Source organism: Anabas testudineus, chromosome 2 (genome assembly GCF_900324465.2).
Source record: "Anabas testudineus chromosome 2, fAnaTes1.2, whole genome shotgun sequence".
Classification (NCBI taxonomy): domain Eukaryota; kingdom Metazoa; phylum Chordata; class Actinopteri; order Anabantiformes; family Anabantidae; genus Anabas; species Anabas testudineus.
Window position 1 is genome coordinate 33,179,872 of NC_046611.1, and position 23,479 is coordinate 33,203,350.

Here is a 23,479-nt window from a genome sequence, read left to right on the forward strand (position 1 = left end):
TATTTTGCTGACAGTTCTTTGGTTGACTTCTCTGACCTCTGTGGGAGAAAGCAAAGATAAAGTGTCTTTATGGAGTTCTATGGTTAGAAATAAAATGACAGCAGGTGATGGTGTCATGTTATTAAAAGGGCTTTTTGGTTTCAGAGTCTATAAATGATACATCAGCATTTATTAATAAAAAAATTAATATATAATGATTTTTATGAGAATGTGAACCTGCACAAAGTCACCAGAGTGAAGTAAAAGTTAAAGTAACATAAAATGGAAATATTCCAGTAAAGTACAACTTCATCAAAATGAACAGTACTTGAAGAAATGTAATTAGTTACGACCTATAAGAGCTGTAATGAAGCCTTACCAGTTAAGGTTATAAAGTGGTTATGGTAACAGAATCTCTCAAGTCACTCAACTGTTTCTCCTAAAAGTTAGACCTATGATGTCGTAGTAGTTTGGACAGCTGTCCAGCACTGTCTTCCTGTTATTATATAGTAGAGATTTATCAAGTGAAGGTTTTTATGTAGGCAATTTCACTTTATTGTCTCAACCCTCCTCTATATATTTAGATGTTATCGTAGATCATGCACAGGTTCCTGTTGGGGTGTTGACAGTTATGCCGGATACAAGGGCCAAAATGCCCTGCACCTCAAACCATCAAGCACTGATATAATACTGGAAAATAACATCACCATAGATGGTACTGAAAACGTGCCTCAAGCAGTTTGCCTCACATTTGGGCTAATAGTAATAGTATTATAGAGTTTTCTTTTGCAGTTGTACTACAACTAACAACAGAACACAACATAGTATACCAGACATTCACAAGTTATTACAACTTTAAAAATGTACTAAATGTAACAAAGGTTTTGGTAAACATTAAAAATAGATAGAAGATAGAAATAGAAAACGGCCTTGTATTTTTTTCAAGGCAATCGTTTCCGAAAGATTTTTTGAATAAGAACAACTTCATAGAATTTACAGTGCACCACTACCTCCCTCTGGCCTTCACACACCTTTAACAAAGTAAATATTCCTGGTCTGGCTACAAAATTGAGTGGAGTCTCAGCACAGTAAGGCCTCTTGCTTCAGTTTAAGTGGATGAGCACTGCAAGATTTTGTCTGTTTGCAGAGGCAGCAGTCAGCAAAAATTTGGCACACTTTTGTTTATTATTTCATAAGCATTGAGGTTATGGTTGCCAGATGGAACCTCTAAATCAGCCAGGAAAAAAATAGAGCACAGGGTGAATCATCATGAACAGACAACCCACGGTGGAGATGTCATGACACACACACACACACACACACACACACACACACACACACAGAGAGCTCTGTCACAGACTGCAGATGTGGGACAGAGAGAGGTTGCTACGTGTCTCCTGGGGTTTAGGTTGTGTGTGGACAAGGAGGAATGTCAGAGATCCAAATATGGAACAAACATCAACTGTGATACTTACTGTATTGTGAGAAACATAATATCAATGGTGTCAATATGTGTGGATGATGAGCATTAAATATAAAAAGACTGATCCATCTGAATGATATACTAATATTTCACTATTTAGCCTTAGGAATTTGATTTGTTATGTCAGGTATTCATCCTAAAGTGTACAGTTATACTAGAACTTAAAGTGTTTGAGTTGTTTTGACTTAAAGTTTTAACTTGAAAGTTAAGTTGAATAAATGAACCAGAGAACTCACTCAACTCATTATAGTAAAACATTACAGTGTATTCCTTCCCAGCATTGCATTTTTTGAGTGTTAAAACTCTTTCTGTGTCTTTAATCATATTAAGTGCTGGGTGTGTGTTTTTTCACAATAATAAAGCAATGTTAACTAAATTATGTCCCTACCCTCGCTAACATTTACAAATGATCAAAGTCACCGATAGCAACTTAACACAATGGTTTCATAATGACGCTGATACAAATCTCCAACTGGACCCATTTCTTTAGTTGAAAGATGATGAACAATGGTTAATTTTGTCAGTTTGAAGAATTAACTCTTCAATTAAGTTTATAGAACTACTAAGAAATTAACACAACTAAATCAAAGGAACAATACTAAGGGCCAACCAAGCAATGAATTCACACAGCAAGAAGTATTGAGTCAAGGTAACACCTGGTTGTTTGAGAAGAACACATCGATTTTACGATAAGGGAGGAATAAAAGAAAAAGTAGTTATGTAGCAGTGACAGTATCAGCAGTAACACTTATTCTTGAAGTTGTTGATGTGTTGGTGCCGCACACAACATGAACTGTAACCACTCAAACCTGTATGGTCACTGAAGGAAATCAGCCCCAAAAAACATAATTTAAAGTAAAAAAATAATAATAATAAAGGCAAAGCAAAGGAGCTGTAACTAAATGTTATCTTATTCAGTTTAATCTATTTTAAGTCTACATTTTCCAATACATTTGCTCATTTGAAAAATGAGTGGGTTTAAACAAAAGGTGCTATATTCTATGTTGTGTATAAGATCCAGACCTAAACACCTGGAAATAAAAGCTAAAATGTTGATCTTTTGTCTCATATTCATCTTGTGATGTCAAACCAAAATGTTTTCAGTCTGGGTTCCTCACCAAGGATATGGTATCTGGGTTTATATCTCTGGTATACACGTGAAGAGTTTAACAATAAAAAACACTGATGCAATTGATTACTAATAATAATGACTTACCTTACTGTAAACTTTTAATAGTAATATATTGTATATGACACATGGAAATCACAGTTGTATCCTAGTTAGTTTGATAGAATAAGTTGGCAAGAGCAACCTTAGTGAAATTTTATAGGCCAAGCTAATTACACAAACTATCTGCTGAGAGTGCTGTCAAGCACATGGTATGAGGAAGAAGAAAAATATGCGAGTGCACATCATGTTAAGGTAAGTGCAGAGTGGAGTGGAGCGACACCTTCAAAGATCAAAGCTCCACTGAGCTTCTTTCTTCTTTTTGGAGAGTGCATCAGCTTAAGTAAAAGTGACTGACCAAACTGCTTAGCTCAAACTTTCCCATCATTCCGGAGATGTCTCATATCTTGTAGGTTGAGGGATGAGCTAGTGGAAATCTGTGAGAGCCTCTAAGAATAAGCTGCAGTGTGCTAATGGAATTTGTTCCTGCTTTTCTAAAACTAAAAGGCAGCTAATGATATGTCATGCAAACACAGATAAAAGCCTGATGTTATTAGGACGACTTGTATCAAGGTTAATGTGCTGCCTAATGCTCTGTTTTTATTTTGAAGGTACAAATTTCTGCCTGGTTACAAAGACACGCCTTTTTGCCATAATTGTGTGTTTGTTTTACCTGAGCATTAATTATGGTAAAACCCTTTACTCCACAGCGTTGACTACTCTGGTGTGATAATCTTTTATTAGTGCAGGCAAAGCTTTGCTGAGCACATGCACTCCTCCACCCAAATATTGTTTGTTTGTAAATGTTTGCACACTGATGTAACTACTGTTGCCAGTTTCTCAAGTGAAGTCTTATAGAAATTCACAGCCCATGAAAAATTATCAGTGAGCAACTGAATAATAGGTGGTGTAGCTGACTGGATGTGTGCTATCCAAATCACATTCTAACCATGCTCATGTAATTATGTCTAAATCTGGGGTGGAGATGATGGAGTTGACTAGCTCAAATAATCAAATCTGCTCAGATTTAATGAGATCATCATACTACCACCCCTTACTGCTTCTTTCTCCTGTTGTATTTTGGGAAGCATATGCACAATGGAAGAAAAAGTAGGTGTTCTTCACAAAAGTTACAAATATAAACAGGCAATGATTTGGGCTGCTTTGCTGCCGCTGAATCTTGACAGCTTGCCAATATAGATAATTTCTCAAGTTTATCTACAGGGTAATGTCAGGGTGGTTGTACACCAGCCGAAGTGTTGCAATCCAGCATGATAATGATCCTGAACATCAAAGTAACTCAACCCAATATGGATGTTGTCCGTTCCCAGAGCCATTCACACCATGTGACCTAAGAATATGGCTGAGCTGAAGCAGTTCTGTGAGGAAGAATGGTTGAATTCCTGCTTGTATTCATTTAAATTCCTCTTGAATGTGCAGGTCTAATCCACGGCTATAGGAAGCACTAGCTGGAGGTTATTCCTGCAAAAGGTGGTCTGCCTCGAGCTGAAAAACTCCCCAAGATGACATCATCTGGAGGAGTTTTTTGTTCCAAACGAAGTCAACTGGTTGCTCATGTTATAGAGGTCGCAGTTTTAGTCAATCTGCTCCTTCAATACTCCTCCAGATGACATCATCTGAACTGAAAAAAACATCCTCCAGATGATGTCAGCTTGAGTAGTTTTTCAGCTAGAAGCAGCGAGACAGTGTAATATAGGGAAGACAGAGGCACGTTCATATTCAGCCATCTATCCATCCATTTTCTTAACTGCTTGTCCACTCAAGGGTCACAGGAGTGCTGGAGCCTATCCCATACAGCTCATATTTATGTATTACTAAAACTAAAACTATAACATCCTAACATTTTAGTTATAAACTTAAAATCTGAAATAATCAAATCATGAGTGTGAATTAGTGAGTGTAAATATATTTACTGTATTCTGTTTACAATTACTTCTCAACAGATGGACTGTGAAGGGACAAGAAAAGAGAGATGGCAAGGAGAGTGAGAGAGAATAAAAAAAGACATTGAGAGAGTTCCCAAGGCTGTGCTGCAAGGTTAAATCTAATGAGCTTAGTGTTTATCGACGAGTGAATTATGGCAGGGAGAGTAGAGATTTTCTCAGTCATGCACACACATGAATGGATTCACTCAAGTCATTTTGGGACCTGCTGATGCTTGAAACAAAAATGTAATGTAAGGCAACCTCAATACATTTCATTATCAGGAACACAGGGTGCCATTAAGATGAAGAGAAGGTAGGATAAATTCAAACCAGCTAATGTGAGGAATATGGACCAACATTTTGGCAGTTTTACGAATTAAGATAAAGTGCAGTAACATACTCATTCTATTTTGCTCCATTTTCAGCTTCTTTTCACTCAATTTGCCACAACATTGCATAAACATACGACAAAATTGCTACAACCAGGGCATTACAACCAGTGTGCCCACTTTGCTGTGGTTCAGTCTGAGGTCCCAGGTGAAAAGCATTATATCAGTCTGACTGCCTACAACCACCACTCTGCCTCCACCACCAGCCAGGACTTTCACTCTCTATACCAGCAAGGGTCTATATTCAACATTCAAAAAGGGAAAACAGAAGAAGACCCAGCTGCAGATACAAAACCATATGCAAAACAGCATTTTCTTACTATTTTCACACCAATCTCGCTCACCACAAATGGTCCACTGCTACTTGATTCTCTAAGCTGAACAGCCATTCAGAGTGGTCCCTCTCACTGACAGGTCTTCATTGAAGAAGCTAAATCAGCATTGCTGACGGGGATCCGACCAGTGCTGATGGGGTGGGACAGATCATAAAAACTGTCACTTACAGACGGCCAGACTTTGCTAGTGGCTAACCACTACCTTTCTGTGTCATAACCGAGATGTGCAGACCCTAACAATAATACTAGTGCTGATCCAAATACTTTAAAGCAAAGGGAGGTGGTTGAGATACCTGTTAAAACTTTACTTTCAGACAAAAGAAAATTCAGTTGCATTAGTTGCTAGCCAGTGCAGAAACCAAAAACCTTCCTGTTGGAGGAGAAGAACAAAACAATGTGCTTTTTATTATGGTCATTTTATTCTATGTCGGTGAAGATTCTCAGTCATTCAGGTGAAGTTATCTGGAAGTTGAGTCATTGCAACTGAACTTCCCTCTTGTTAGGTCGAAACGTTTCACTACTCATCCAAGCAGCTTCCTCAGTCTTCACTCAATAGAGGTGGAGACCTTAGACATTACCTGTCTTCTATTTATCATGCTGCCTTTTCATCCATCCCTGGAAAAATCAGGCCTAATTCACACATCCATCAGGTTGGCCACACCTAACAATCATCTTTAGGGGGTAGGAGGCATTGTCAGAGACAGGAGCTTGTGATGCAACAGTAGCATGTGTATATCAGATCAGAAGATTGTATGTGTGAGGAATATCGGGATCAAGAAATCAAGAGAAGACATTAAATGTAAAGCACCAAAGCTTAGGCATTACAAACATGAAGCTGGAAAGATTAATATGTAGTGAAATGTTTTTTGTTTAGTAAGTTTAATCTTAAGAAAAAAGAAAGACCTAAACTTGGACCCTGGATCAACTGAGAACTCAAGTGGTGCTTAGAGGTTTTTCATTAGAATATTGAAAAAGACTTTATTCTGTTTGGGTTGACAAACTGTGGAGCAGTAAGAAACCAGCTCAACCTTGGTCATTCACCTACACCTGACAGCACATGTAGACATACATACACAGCAAGTTACACCATAAACAGGAAGGATGTACTGTAAAGCTGGAGGATGTCTACACAGTCATGCTTTGTAGAAGCATTCAAATTCATTAACGGATGCACACACAAACACTGCAGTTTGTTCTGTCACCCCTCCAACAGCTTGTTATGTAATGTGATTCAAGATACCTAAAACCCACTGCCAATCAGCAGGGCTCCATCAGCACCAATACAATTTTCTTCAATAGCACAGATATTAAAATGAAATCTTCAGTAATTGGGTGCCTTCTCCATCAGCAGTTAGCATTTCTGCTTGGTATTTTTTACGGGACAGTCTACTGTAGACATTTGGGGATGTGTTCGCAAGAAGCAGATGCTATTTGCAGTGGTTGTGTCTTTCCCTCAGGCATTACTGAGCCCTAATCATAGGGTGTGAGATGACAGGCAACCCAGCACCCTCAGTCTCAGAAAACAGACAAACACAAACCCATCTGTTATCAATGTAGTGGAGCTCTTACCATAGCAGGACAACCCAATCGAGATTGGTCAAGTCAGCCCCAAGTGTCTCGTTATTTTGGGGGAGGGAGAATGATACTATATAAATATATATCATTGTTATACAAGTCTAATACTGTGAGCGTGTGCCCTGAACAAATTGCTTTATTGTACACATACAAGTGGAACTTGGGCTGTGAGTGTAATTAAAGCTGAACAAAGTTGTCATTGGAAGAAAACTATGCTTTAATGAATGCTGGCCACACATAAAGAGTCAAGACAATCTCATTAATATACTGTGACCAACTGTGATTTCACATTCAAATTTCTCCCATGTCTTTTAACCACACTTCCCTTTTCTGTACTGAATGACCCCATTTCATGGTCCAAGCAAAGACTAATCATCTCATGACATGTTGTATGACCAGAAAAAAAGCTGTCTGGGCAGGAAATTACTCTGTGCAGATAAATCCACAACTTGACATATTCATCAGTGAAATTCTCTATGCTGGCCATCAAAACCAGATGAGCCGAATTTATTTGCTATAGCACAGCATCACACTAAGTTGAAAATCATTATATATAGAAACCAGTCTATTAGTAGTGCTTTCGGATGAGCTCGTAAAAACAAGCTTAGTTGAGTTAAATTGATTTACCAAAGGGAGAAGAATCAGATTTACCTGCAGGTGTGAGATATTTGTACTTTAGCTAGCTTTCTTCTTGCCAAAATAATCAAGGTATAAAGCCCACAGGCTATACATGTGCATTAATATTTATCAATATAAATATATCATATAATCAATTGGCATTATTATATATTATCATTATTAATTAATATTATTATTGTTGCATGTCTCCCTGACATTGCTGCTTGAATGAGAGAGAGGCCTCTACAGTTCAACCTCTCCAAGACAGAAGCTCTCATCTTCCCAGCCAGACCTTCAACACAACAAAGCAACTACATAGGGTCTACAGTGTTTGTCCCCACAGTCTGCCAGAACCTTCATAGATAGATAGATAGATAGATAGATAGATAGATAGATAGATAGATAGATAGATAGATAGATAGATAGATAGATAGATAGATAAACTTTACTGTCACTGCGACATCATACAACGAGATTAAGGTGCCGACCAGTCTGTGCCATATATAAAATAAAAAAGAAATGAATAGAAAATCTCTGGAGAGCTTTCCTCTGAGCCACTGTCCATCTGTTGAACCACACACAAACACAGTACGTGAGGATGCTCTCAATGGAGCATTGATAAAAGGACACCAGCAGTCTCTGGGAGATGTTGTTCTTCCTAAGTACCCTTAGGAAGTCCAGTCTCTGCTGGGCCTTTTTTATCAGCTCAGAGGTGTGTACCCCCAGGAAGCGGAAGTCTTACACCCTCTTCACACAGTCCCCACTGATGTACAGTGGAGGGACCTCAGTTCTTGTCCTCCTGAAGTCAATGACGACCTCCTTTGTCTTAGAGGTATCAAGGAGCAGATTGTTCTCCCTGCACCACATTGTTCACTGTTCCACCTCATCTCTGTGGGCAGACTCATCCCCCCCTGAGATGAGTCCTACCACAAGGTGATGGGGTAATCATTGATGATCAGCTGAGCTATACTGAACACATTTCCTTATACCAGTTACCAGCATGCACTATCAAACATGACGATGATGTAAAGTGCAACAGTTTCCTGTAGCTGCCCTCATCAGGCTCAAAGCCCTGACCTTTGCCTACAAAGTGGTCAATTCAACCACTGAACTCATACAGGTCTACAATTCCCTCCCATGCACTGCGCTCTCCAAATAAACAGTGTCTTGTGGTCCCCTCACCTCACCTCAAAAGATCCCAGGCAAAACTTTTTAGCTCAGTGGTTCCACAATGGTGGAACAACAGGTCTCCCTACCTGTTAATGGAATAGACAACAAACCACTCATAATACTACTGCACCAGTCAAAACATGTAGATTTGCATCACTGTATGATACTAAACATGACAAAAAGATTGATTCATCTCTCCAGGTCCAATCAGTTCTGAGGAACCAACCCCATATTTGAGAACCAAGAGAGTTTGTATATTTGCACAACAAGGGGTTGAGTCCTAATTCAGATCAGGTCTAGTTTTACCACACAGTTTTTGGGTCAGGTCTGTGTGCTAGCAGTTTGTTATCTCTGCTCTGTTTAGGGCAACTCAATTTTTCAATTTCAATTTTCCTTATATCCAAAGTGACTTACAATTTAGTTACAAGGCAAGGTTTAATCGCGGTCCTCATGACCTCTGCCCTGCTTGTTATCCAACTGTCTCGGTCCTACCCACTACTGATTACCTGTATTCAATGAATCAGAGGCTGGGATAGGTCAGTTTCATTTTGACTTCATCCACTCCACCCTCATCTGGGAAGATGTTGTCCAGCTTCAGAATTGACAACCCCTTAAATTAAGCTAATCGTAATTTTTACTGTGCATAACCCTTACTCCGTTGTCAATATGAGATGTTACAAACCATCATTATCTGACGCTGTGGGATGGGAATGTGTACTACAGACCTAAAGTATTCAACAGAATTAAGCCCCACTGTACTCCTGTCTACTTTAGTATATTTCCACAACAAATCTCTTGAATATGTGCCCTGAGAACAGGCAAAAGTGAATTCCCAGGAGGAAATTCCAGTCTTTGGCTTTTAAGGCTTTAAGCTTTAGAGCACCTTTCAAACTTTTCCTGTCAATCCTCGTTATACAACACTGCTCAATTTAAAATAAATCAAGCCTGATATCTTACCACCCTGCCATCACAGTCCTTCTAACATCAAGGATTATTTTTCCTCTGCCTGAACATGCCATTTCCATTTCACAACTCTCTGTGCATGTTAAAGAGGTTACTGGTGGATTGGTAGTTTGAGAAAATCCAGACAAAGAGATTCATACAAAAGCATTTTTTAGACCTTCTGTGCATATTAGTGTGAAAGTACATATATTTTTATTCCATTCACTACTGAATATTGTGTTTTTGTATCAGTGTTCTATTGCTGTTTTTAGTTTTTTTACAGAAAACAGTAGAGAGCTCATACATAACAGGTAGGAGAGGTAATTTAGTATTTTGGCAAAGGAAACACCAAAGTGCCTAAAGCATAGAAAGTGTGCTTTTATTTGACAAAATAATGGCTTTAAGAGATGCTAGCAACCCATTTTCAGATAAAGACTCATTTAGGTATCATGTAAGCTACTGCATCCAGGGAGCTGCTATATCAGCAGCATGAAAAATTCAGCTAATGCTGATAATGAATACTGAATACTGAATAATTAATGACAATGATGTTCTAAAGTGAAACCCAGTTTGAAGTTAGAATTGAGGTTTAAATATAATTAAATTAGATATGTTCCTTGCTTTCTTTATTTTAAGTTTCTGCCGTCCTGGCATAGTGATGATGACTTTATTAAAAAGACGACTGGTCACGGTGTAGCCACAAATGAATAGTTGATAAGTCATACAGGTGCTGAATTACAATTTGCTGATTAGGTTTGGCTTCATTCAAGCTTATCTACTAATACAATATCACTGTTTAGGTTAAATGGTGTTTGATAGAAGCTTAGAGCAACTACTGTGATGTACACAAATGTATTTATTTACTTTATCCATTGAACAAAAAGGCTTTGTTTGTGCTAATGCTTGAGGGCTGAAAGGCCTATAGTGCATTAGTGGAATCAGAAGCCCATGACTGACAAAGCAACAAGCCCACTTTGAAGAAAAACCTATATTGTACATGGATCAATCAAATCACCCAAAGCCTTCAAAACAATAATTCAATTTAATAAATCTCCTTATAAATCAATTAGTAATGAAGTCTTTATTGTTATTATATTTTCCCATCCAGTGTGTACAGACTGTCTATCTGCAGGGGAGAAGATCAGGGAAATTCAGCACAACAACAATCAAATCAGAAACTAGAACAGAATGTAGAGGAGACACAACACCAATTACATGGAGAGCGACCGTTCTTGATCCTTTTTCCTGAGGAGGAGAAGAAGGATGAGCAGGATGACACCAATAATAAAGAGGTCAAGGAAAAGGCATAGAAATAAATATATGTACAAGAACGAAACTGTAAACGTAACAGTGATTGAAGCTCACAGTATGCAATTAGCTCAAAGCAGCATTTTAGCTTAGCTCATCTGCAGCAACGGACAGCTTTTCTGCAAAGAAGTTTGAAGTTAGCTAGGTAGATAGCTGATGAAGATGCTCTATACCCAGCAAGCTAAAGTCAATCTGAAGGCAGATTTATGCTTAGTGCACAGTGTATTTTTAAAGACCAAAACCAACGTAAAAACAAATAGAATTCTGCATATGCACCATACAAAGTTTACATGTTAATCCTGTCAAATTTTAACATAGGACTGTAACTTTTGTGACAGAGAAACAACATGCAGGAAGCATGTTCCAACCTGAAGCCTTTTAAACAAAGTGAATGAAATGAAATCCATACACAGAATTTTCCACAGAAGCTGGTAGAGACCAAAACAGAGCTAAAAGGTTAGTGAAATATTTCACTATATGTTATGGAAGTTGGTCGAAAACAAATAAATGCTAATGCTGCTGTGCTTATTCACACAAACATAATGTGTCATAAAAGCATAACTGTATGTTTCACATTATTAAAGGAAGCATTCGATTTAGATGAACTGATTTCAGTAACGTAAATACTGGCCCACTGTCACGACTTAGTGACACAACTAATGCAGGGTTTTGACTACACAGAATTTATGTCAGAAGAAGATGGTTACTGTGCCAAATTACGTATAATAGAGACATCAATTGTTTCCCTGACTACAAAAGATATGGCAGACTACACGTTGGTACTTGACAGCTTTGCAAAGTTCCCAGATTTGTCTGGGTTGCTTAGATCTTTTCATCTTTCCTTGTCCTTTTACTCTTCAAGGGACACATGAGTAAGGCAGGAGTGCTGTTTCCATGGCTCCACAAATTTCTCTTCTGTTTCACAGCTCCACCTTGTAGCATAAGTAGCAACAACAAAATCATTTTTCTTTGACTTTACTGTTTGGAGGAGGGCTCTGTGCTACTATCATCCCACATGTTTCTCACATGTCTGATCGGTTATTGTTCGCTTTAATACACTACTTAAGATAAAACAATCTATTGCCACATCCAGTGCCTATTTTATTATTTTTTTATTATATTTATTTTTTTATTATATTTTTTATTTAGTGTTAGAAGAAGACAATGTGTTAAAGTTATTAGTTCCACATATCATATTATTGTAATAAAATATCACAATGTATTGCCTTTTGCAGCTTTACTACCAACACCATGTGAAAGTTCATGGTGAAAAAGAAGTTTAAAAAACACATTGAATGATTTTATTGATTTTATTGGCATTGCTTTTTCAAGGTGCTCATTTGTAAAGATCCAGACCGGAGCTTTTTATGAGCACTTACAATTTAACATTGGATAATTATTTAGTAAAAAAGCAATAAATGTGTCTACGCTTTTGGGGTATTTGCAGAACATCTAACTCATTGGATCTATACAAATAAATAAAAACAGTAAAAATAACAGTAAAAATAACTTTATATAAGGTATGTAGCAGATGTTGCCTCTGAAAGACAATCATTCCTAGGCCTGAATCTTAATTCTTTGACAAACACCTCTTGCTTGTGCTCCAGTAACTGTAAGTGCGGTCATGGCCACAGAAATAAGTTGTTGACAAAACAGTGGATCACACCCAAGACGGCCTGGCGTGGCATGCATGTCGAAACACTACAAACCACATAGTTGGCCATTGCAACAGCTTGCTCAAAGTTGGATCCAACTAGAAGCAGGAATTGTTATCTCACAGACATGTGGGTTGAGAAAAACAAGAAAAACTGTGTACTGTACACATGACTGTGTACTGAAAATTGTACTCAAAATCCAAAAATGTACTAAGAACAGATTCACTTCTTGTCAACAGACACACACGCATGATATTACATAGGACATTTTTTGGTGTCTGTTTTTCAGTAAAGCAATTGTATATTGGCAATTCACTTCCCCGTGGTCTTCTTTACTTTCAGTCTATTCTACTAGCCAGTGAAACAACCATTCTGTCAAGCAGATTATATGAACCAGCAACCACTGTCCACAATGAGACCAGAGTAGATTGGAGGTTTCTCTGCAGGCTGGCTGTGCTTCAGTTTTTCTTTTTTAGGATTAAAAATGTTAAAGCCCTTAAGTAAGTAAATTATGAATTACACACATGTACCTTTCAGGTTCACTATATATTATTACAAAATAAAGTTGTATTTGTTTGACTGCATCCACCAACCTTAATTCGACCAGTGTCGTATTTCTACATAATGGAGCAATAGAAGTCTATTCCACTGCTGAACAGAAAAGCAATGGTGTGATTTTTTTTTTCTTTTTTTTTTGAACAGCACAAAAATGTCTCCATGTTGAGACATGCTGATTGTAAACAGTGAAAGCTGTCAAAACAGCCTTTCAGAGTTGGATGTTGGGGAGGCTGACAGTGCTTCTCAGTCTTAGCAATATTAGCAAACACCTTCTATTGACACTCTGAACACTGAGTTCATGTATTCCATCTTATCCAGTGCCATCAGCAGCTCTAACTTGTGTTAATGTTTTCTTTCAAAGAGACCTACAAACAAAAAAGTGACAAAATGCAGTTATTTATATTTTCTCTACCAACAGGCGAGGCTTCTACAGCAACCTGCAACACAAGCTATTCTTTCACTGGATAATTTGGTATTTGAATATTCCTAAAATACCAAAATTACATTTTACAATTAATAATTAAATGTAAGATATCTGTAATAATTTAAGTGCACTAGTAAAATGTGAAAATATGAAGATTATGTATAAGGCTGAATTTGCCAGGGGTATGAATAATTTTGGACTTGACTGTATGTGTGGTTGCATGTTTAGATCGTGTAGAGGCCAAAACTTTAATACACACATCAATATTTTGACATACTTTAAACATATCAAATAAGAAAATTAAGCTACCATTCAAATATTTAATATGAATAATTTAATATGATTCTCACACTTCTGATTCACATTTTAATAAAAGAAAAAGGAAAACAAATCCAAACTGGCAAAACAGTTTAAACTTTACTTGTTTATATCTGGTGCCACTTCACATTGGCTTAACAGGTATCCACGTCTTGAATAACCACAAACATAAGAACCTTTAGGAGGCTGTCACAGCTGTCTCTGAAGTCAAACATGCCTAACACTGTGAGGAGAGGTTTTCAACACAAACACACGTCGAAGTGGTGCAAGATCATGTGCACAGCTTTGTTAAGGCTACATACTGTATAGTGCATACTGTGTCCAGCTTCTAACAGTTCTGGATAATGATTAGCATGGTTATCTGAGCCAGGCGGTTGAGATTACAAAGAGTCCTGACCATCCCAAGGCTGTGGCTGGGATACAAAAACACAGACTAGCAGCTATTAAGAACCCATTTTTGCATTAGGGTTAGTGTTAGGGTTAGGGTCACATCACTTACTCACATTACCTCCGGAAGATACATTTGCTAAACAGAGAAATGCTCTTGTTATATCATGCTAATTCTGTACATGAATCGCAAACCAAAGGGATTTCTATTTATCAGCTGCAGTAGTAGTAAACACAGCAAAATCTGTTGAACTATTTAAACCATATCAGCAATGGGAACAGACACAGGCCCTGATACCCCAACACAGAATATACAGTATGTAGCCTAAACATGGGCTACATACTGGCAACACTGACTCTGGGAGTTATCATTAATGCTTGTGGTCTCTTTGCATCGTTGTTTTTGTTGCCATCTACATGAATAGGAAAGTTGGTTAGACCGTTACAGCTGACAGGCTGTAGCGCATGCAGTGCATATTCGGGCAGTGACACAGTTTTTTTTTTGTTGTATTGACTCCAGTAAACTGGATTACACATCAAGTAATATCTATGAGGTTAAACTGGATTCCCATCCACAGGATTACTCATGGGGTAATGACTGAGGTTAAAGTCTGTACTTTCAGGGTATTAACATCTGCAATATGTTGAATGAAAAGTGTAACAACACTTGAACTTTGTACTTACTTTTGTTTACATTTTAATTTGACTCATCGATAATTTTATTATAGACATCACATTTCACATTTGGTTATACTGTAAAACCTGAGCAGACTTTGACTCGGAGATCAGAAATTCTCAGTGACACTTCTTGGTTCATGTTGTTACCAGAAGAAGTGACTGACTTTGACAGTCGAGAAAATTCCCGTGAACAACCATAAAAAAACATCTTTCTTTGTTGTTAAGGGTCTTTGTTTTCTTTTTAAACCAGTCCCGCACTGCTTAATCAATATATACAGGAACATTTTGAAACACCAGCATAAAGCCAGTGACATTCTATATTGTTGTTACTATCACCAAATCCCATTAAGAGACTAATTCCAACAATGAATTGTGTCTACTTTAAGGCCTATGAAAGTACAACCTAACCTTGTCGGGAGGTACACAGTACCAGGGATACAGCATAGTTTGTATATGGCAACAGCTTGCCTGCAATAGCTATAAGTTCTGCAGAACACAGGTCTGATCCGAAGAAGAACACCAGGAGCTGAGGAGGTTGAGATGTGGAGCAGGAGAGAGCAGCCACTGGGATGAGTCATATGCACTGACCAGACTGGACATGGCTGAAGGAATTCAGTACTGATGAACAGGCAAACAAGGCCCTGCTGCCATCTGATTTCTCAGTCTCCACTGCTTCCAGCAAACTCAAGTAACCAGAATAAACATAGGCTGATCTGCTTAATTTCTCAACTTAAAGGCACCTGTCAATTCAGTGTTGTTGTTGCTTCCCACAAACGTTGTTGTTTGCTGTATCTCACCTCTCTAATTGTATATTATTATTACACTATTGATCTGCTCTGTATTTTTACTATATTTCAGACTTATTCTAGTATTAGAATATTAGTATTAGTATTATGATATTATTTTACTTTTTCCACATTAGTTGTTTTTTACTTTTAATGTCAGTTTGATTCTGCTGCTTTGACATGGTCATTTCCCCTCCAGGAGATCAATAAAGTGTAATCTTATCTTTTCTTTAGATTTAGACTAAAGAGTCACCTTTTTGCTCTGAACTATGACAAACTGGCATCAACAAACATCCATTTCGAAATATATTTATCTCCTATTAGCTTGTCTCTGTGTTGACTGTTTTATTCCATGTTTTATTGTTGCATTATATATTTTATTTTATTATGTATTTTAACTTAACACTTAATTGGCATAGTCTGTTTCTTTTTAAGTCAATAAATGCTCTGTGTCTGAACTTATATTGAAGCAGTTCTTTCCAAAGTTTATGGTTTCTTTAACTCATAATCTACTAACCAGCCTCTGTGTGAAACTGTAGCCTATGTTCCACTGTGCAACCTGTTTTCTGCAAATGAGAACACTGTTGCTCACTGCAGATTTCCCTGTTTTGCAAATGTAACACGTTACTTTAAAAAGCAAGGAAAGATTAAGACAATGGAAATCACAGGCTTAGATCTCAGCAGACACAGTGCAATGCAGGCGGGGTGCTGCACATCTTTTCTGGATGCTTAGGCAAACTCCAACCCCAGACTTTTTGGATCAGCAGGTGTGTGATGTTTTACTCCTCAAAGACCTCAAAGACTTGTGTCATCATTGTGCAATGATTCCCCTGAAAGGCACGCATGTAAGAGCACTGCACAGTTGGCTGGAAGACAGCACTGTGTAGACCAGCTGGAGGATAGAATACAGATACAGGACAGGAAAAACAAAGGCTAGGACACTGATGAAAGGCCAGAAGAGAATTAAAACAAGAGGGTGAGAGTTCTCCTCTTCCCTTGCTCTGGACTCAGCTGTGATAGATATGAACACAAATAAATCACTGTTGCTTGACCACAGTTTAACTACTTGTTCAGTTACCATCTATCACATTGCATTACATCATCCTATAATGCCTACGCAGCTTAGTGTGCCACCATCTACTGACTGATAATTACCACCTACCACTACAGTAATATTCCTGTTCACATGCAGCAACTCCTCTTTATCACATAAGCAGTGAGTAGCTGGGTGTAGCGGGCTAATGAGCACACACAACCTTTCAGAAGGTCACTAGCATGTGTTTCTATAAAGAACCATAATACATCCTTACCTGTGAACTGAAGCAAGAATATGGTAAAAACCATCATTCTCTCTATACCTAGAACTACCTACTTAGAGCTTGGTGTCTACTGCAGAAACATAAGTATAGTACAGTTCCCCCTTCCTGATTTCTGTTTGTTTTTTGCACATGTCATAGTTAAATGATTCATATCATCAAGAAAATTGTAATCTAAGGATTAGCCAAGCAACTATAAAATACAGATGATGATTTCATTTATTAGAGGTAAAAAAAGATGTCCAAAATTGCCTGGCCCCATATGAAGGCATGAGCTGTGATAGGTAGCAAGTTGAAAATAAGTGACGTCTTCAGTCACCACCTGGCTTTTACCATTATGTGAAGTCACGTCTGTATGAACTACAAAGATTGATAAATGCTTCATAGAGTTGTGTTGGGACATCTGGGAGCCAGAGGACATACAGTGTGCTGATCATGTGTTGTTGATATGAAGGGGGGTTGGAAGTGATATAGGTGACTTTAACTACGTCCCCTTCAAGCACATTCTGCGTCTCTGCATTTTAGCAACTTGGCTATGTTGTGACATATCTGCAACTCTGAGCTCTGGAAGGAAAGAAAGTACAATTATGTGCTTTAAGGCTTTAAGCTACATTTAGGCCGAGTAGCTGTGGGAAAACAGGAGAAACATATGATCTAGACATGCAGCTCTTTAAAGGTTTACAGCCACAAATTATAGGTCCAGTGTTTGAGTGTTCTTTTGTTTTTAGTCCAGATGTGAGTGAAAACTCACAATAAAACACGTGGCATGTGTGCTAAGAGAAAAGCAACATAATTATATGTTCATATTTCTCCTACTTACGTATATATAAACCCACTTTTTATTGAGTGCTAAAACAGTTGTCTTGTCAACAGAAAGGCCTGGAGAGCCCTTTAGCATTAATTCTTCATGACGGCGCATAGCGTAGACTAGATTGATTCTCGTGTTTATGGTGCTTGAATGGGTGATTGATGCGCACTTTAAGGTCCCACTGAGAGTGTGATTAAGCCTTCAAGTGTCTCTAGAGAAGCTCAGGTACACACACAGTGTCACTGTCTGACATTGTCTGACTGGACAGTTTAATTTTAACAGAGCAAAGGGTGCAAAAATAAAACACATCACAACAACTGCCAGAGGAAGATTGCATGTAACAATTATCTTTGCATATCTTTGCAACCTCAGACAGTTTGTGTGTCATACAAAGATCCATATATAGTCAGTCAAAAGTGTAGGTGGAGGCAAGAGAGTCTGATGTTCATGTAAGAAGTCCAGAGAATGTTTAGTGTTTTACAGTTCTGTGTCAGGTCAGTTGATTCCTCACACTTCATCTGTTTACTTCAGTTTAAACTGCTGCATTTTTCTTATACTGTAAGAGAAGCCGTCAAAAACAACAACAAGTTGAATAAAATTGTGTGTTAGCTGCTGAAATATATTAAAGCCGGACACTGTTGTGACTAACATTATGTGTGCTTCAACCCCTGCAGTTCAAAGGTCTTGGCTGGCCTGTTACGGGAGTTAGTGTTGACCCAGAGCCAAGTGATCTCCAGAGGGAAAGCCTACAGCACTGCTGCGTGGATCAATGTACCAGTCGCCTCCATTCTGCTAACCCATCTAAAACCATCAAGCACTGGAAGATAGAAATATGTGTATGTGTGTGTGTGTGTGTGTGTGTGTGTGTGTGTGTGTGTCTAAGGAGGAAGTGTTCTTCAAGAATGAGTTGTAATGTTGATATACGTCATACTGTTTGTCCTCAGTGGTGAAATATACTACTCCACAATACAACAGCGAATGTTCATCTTTTCCAGGAAGTTAAAGGGATTTGATGTGTCACTATGAAGAAGAGCAAACAGGTGTGGAATGTGGATGAAGAACCAACGCAAATACAAGGACGTGTTCATCCAGGTATTATTAACAGAAAGCTGCAGAGTTCACTTTTCCAGTAGAGACTGGACATACACTGAAAAGCCACAAGAGGGAAAGCAGTCCAACCTGTTCCAGCCAGGCCCCATTCACTGTTACCACAGGGCTTTCACTCTGTCATGTTCCGCACTTAACACAGGAAACCTGGATGAACTGTTACACATTTAGCTGTAATGAAGAGAGCAGGGAGTGCAAACCAGGGCTTCAGCAACACTTCCTTTCACCTAGTGTTACTTTATGCTTAAAAGTAAAGAACTGTGTAATGATATGAAGACATGAAGGCACAGACAGGTCTTAAAATATGTCCATGGATTGATATTATAGTGGATCTCACTGTATTGTAGCCACATGATGTTCTCCGAGTGCAACCAGAATGACAACTCATACTTCATGATCTAACAGATACAGATCAAACACACCATAATGAACCTGCAGTTTGAGCTTCGCGTGTGGAATAACAATACGAAGTCTTTAAGTGCTCTATCGGGGCCCCTGGGGGTCTCTCTTTTGGCCACTCTCTCGCTCCTCCGTGCGCCATGTTGAGGCTCCAGCGTGCTGCTCCCGGGACATTACATTACGCTCCGTGCCGCTGCTCTACGGGGGACTTACCTTTGCGATCGCCTTTCTATACCTCATGGCTGCTTGCTCTATGAGGCTGCGGACTTGTATATTCCCATCGCCACACGGAACGACCACCCGGGTCCTCCCGAAACACACCGTCACTTTCATTTCTCCTGCGCTGCCTTAATTCCAGTCCGGAAAATGCCGCGTCAAGACGGTAATAACCATAATAACCATCCCCGGTGTGAGAAGCTTCACCACAAAATCCCCCAGCGACGAAGTTGTCTTTGTGTCCCGAGTCCTCGGAAGAGAAAAGAAGTCCAGCAGAGGATCCGGCTACAGTGCTGGGTGTCGTCCTCTCTTACTGAAAGTTCCCAACAACAAGCTCCGCTCCTCCGGCGAGAGCGCACGACTGGAGTGACAGTGGGAGCGCGTTCACACGATGAAGCAGCACCAACCAAGTCAGTGCCTTAAACCAACAGAGAGGGAAATCACGGAACATGTGTCTAAATGTGTCAGAAAAAGTGGCTACACGCTCATGTGCAGGTCTGTGTCAGTGTCAGGGTGGAATAAAAAAAAGCCTTGTGAATAAGCTGTTGTTTTTTCACTCAGTCAACCCTCAACATCATATGTAGTGTACAATCTTATCAGTATTTATAATCGAAATGACAGGACTAGACACTGTGAGTCCCCTGCCCCCCCAAAAATGAGACAAAACACAATTACCACACTGAGTGGAGTACTACTGTTCTTTTTAAACACAAAGCAGTACTTCAGCAAAAGTAGCTTACAAAAGTATTGGCTAAAAGTACCCAACATAAAAGTACTCTTTACGCAGAAACGTCAGTGAAAATGACGCCTTGTTGTGTTTTTGATGCTGCAGCTGGTAACAATAGAGTTCTTTTTGACACTGTTCAGATTAGCTCATATTTTATATATTATTATTATTATTATTATTATTATTATTATTATTATTATTATTATTATTATTATTATTATTATTATTATTATTATTATTTAAAACATTTGGTATGGGAGTCCTTGGGAATCTTGTCAGATGGAGTTCTTGACTTTGGGAGTTATGGTTTGGTAAGTTTTGGATTAGTACTGCAGGTCTATTGCAGTAACACATATTCACAGTTGGATTTGATATATGTATGTGTGTAACTACCTGGGTAATTCAGCATGTTGTATATTGGACAGAGTTAATGAGCAGAACAAGTTGTAAGAGTCATACGTATGTTGTGCTGAGAACACATCAAACACAGATCTGCACTGGGAGTATGCTGAGAGCAAAGCATATTAATGTTATTTATATGTCTAAATTACAGAAATTCAGCGCAGGATGAGAAATCGGCCCAAGGCTGGATCTACAATATGACCCAGTTCACTGGTAAGAGCTGCAACCATTGTGTGGAGCTTCACTGTCTCCCTGCAGCTCTTCTCCTTTATGAATTAATGCAGTCCAAGTGAGGGAACATGAACACAACATTTGCCGTCTCTTTTCTACAGTATTTCAATGCTTGACATAAGTGGGCTTTAGAGGTTCCTGCTGACATTTTGTGACACAGTGGTACAGTGTCTAACTCAGCATCAGATGACTGAGAGTTCAAATCACATCCTACATTTTTTAGAGCTTTTAAAAGAGTTTATCAATGAACATGGCATCCCCCTCCGCCAGGATTAAAGCTCACACACCACAGATGCTTATAGTAAGTTAAGACCCAAGCCTGAAATGCAGTACTTTATATCCACTGCACATCAAGAATGCAGTGGTGAATACAAAGAGTGTGCCTAGTGGCCTGAGAAGACTTGCGTTCCAGTTATAACAAGCATTCTGTGTCTCATTGGGTGCATGTTTTGGAACAGTCTTATTGTTGACCATCATTTAGAGACATCTACATGCAGGACTGCCAAAAAGAAAAAAAGGAAAAACACTTTACCTGTGTAATTTACAGTTCAGCACAATGGGGAGGCAGAGCCAGGACCAGTGTCTATGTTGGAAATGAAAGTGTTGAAGGAGAACTTCAGAATTGTAAAAACTGCCCACAGCATGACTCCATTATGTAACAATGTGTGTCGGTAGACTGATAGGAAATTTAAATTCTTCATTCATGCATTTCCAGACTTGTTCTATGTGGAGAGAAAGGCAGCAGGGCTACAGTGGTGAACAAAACATACAGTATGTGTATCTGCATGTTCTTGTGAGGGATGGAGTCTTCATAGTAGACCTGCTCCAACATGGTCTCAGAAGTGTACATCATGATAGAGTCAACAGTGACTAACCTCACCACTGGAGAATTCAGCACCCACATGCACACTGCGACATCCACCTCCACACACTGTCATTCACTGCATCCCTGCTCTGCGTTTACAGCTTTCTAATAGCAACTGTCTTTACCTCTACTGAAGATATATTGACTGTCTTCACACTCTCTTGAGCTCATTCCACAGCATCTCTATTTGGACCACTCCAAAGAAGTCCTTCTATAGTAGATTTACAGTGGGAAGAAAAAGTATATGAACCTTTTGGAATTGTGTAGTTTTCTACATTAATTTGGCAAAAAATGTGATCTTATCTCAAACTAAGTCAAGACTATTAACAAATATAAAAAATATTTTACCTAAAATATTTAGCACAAAACAAATTCTGCTCTTTCATGACTTTATTGAGAACAACTATACAAACCTCATAGTGCTAATGGGAAAAGTATGTGAACTCTTGTAGGTGTGTAGAGCTACTTTGACTGACAAAACACTCAAAGTTTTTGAGTTTTCTCTGCACAAGAAGAATACGCTTATGTGAGCCATGGCTGGCCAAAGCAACTTTGAGAGGATCTACAATCAATAATTGACTATTTACATTTAGCTGGAAAGCATTTCAAAGCGATGTCAAAGACTTTAGAAATTCACCAGTCTACAAACTGAGACACTTTGGGACTGTGGCTACTCTACCAAGAAGTGGGCGGCCAGTCAAAATGAACCCAAGAGCAAAACAAACACTCATCAGTGAGGTCAAAAAATGACCAAGAGAGACTTCCAAAGATTTGAAGGCATCTTTAGAACTGGCTAACATCTGTGCTCATTAAAGTAGGTAAAACATTGAATAAGGAAGGTCTATGGCAGGACACCCACTCCCAGTCGCTTAACAACTGCAGTAAATCTTAGTAGACAATGTGACAAATCAGAGAGACCAACACTGAGTCATGGCAACTTGACTTCCTTCTTGTTAGGTTGAAACATGTCACTATCCTCATCTCATCCAAGTAGCTTCCTCAGTCTGAAGATAGCTGGTTGGAGCCCACAAATCTATACTCCAGGTTGATTTCACTCCACCCCTGGCCTGAATAGGCTCGTTAGGTAAAACAATGGAAGGGGGAGGATGTGAAGGATGTGATAGTCACACCTCTGCTTAGCCCTCTTATCTTATAAGCAGAGGTGTGACTATCACATCCTTCAACCCATTGAGAAGGAAGTCCAGTTGTCATGACTCCACTTCCAGATAACTTCACCTGGACGACCAACATTGCTCAAAAAATAAAAGGAACACTGAAACAACACATCCTAGATCTCAATGAATGAAATCTTCCAGTTGAAAATCTTTATTCATTACACAGTGGAACGTGATGAGAACAAAATAACATAAGAATAATCAATGGAAATCTAAATGATTATCTCATGGAAATCAGATCACAGGTTGATCTAACTTTTGTGGAAATTCAATATAATATGAGGCGATGTAGTGTGTGTGTGTGTGTGTGTGTGTGTGTGGCCTACACATGCCTGTATGCACTCCCTATAACGTTTGGGCATGCTTTTGACAAGATGACAGATGTTCTCCTGAGGAATCTCCTCCCAGATGTGACATCCTGGATGAGCTGCAGTATCTGAGCAACATCTGTTGGTGCAAACACAGCCTCATTCTACCTGAAGTGCAAAAGTGACCAAAAATAAGCCAGAAAGGAT

General features: G+C 38.8%; 1 protein-coding gene across 4 annotated transcripts in view; it reads right to left on the reverse strand.

The window, feature by feature from the left end:
- The window catches only part of LOC113163487 (partitioning defective 3 homolog), a 306,697-nt gene extending 286,646 nt beyond the window's left edge, over positions 1–20,051 (reverse strand). For 2 of the 4 annotated variants that reach the window (XM_026362165.1, XM_026362166.1), the window contains exon 1: positions 19,562–20,051. In XM_026362165.1, coding sequence (XP_026217950.1) covers positions 19,562–19,681 — 120 coding nt within the window. In that variant the 5' untranslated portion in view covers positions 19,682–20,051. The remainder of the gene's footprint in view (positions 1–19,561) is intronic. The other 2 variants (XM_026362164.1, XM_026362163.1) reach the window with 1 other exon arrangement.
- Positions 20,052–23,479: the final 3,428 nt, after the last annotated feature.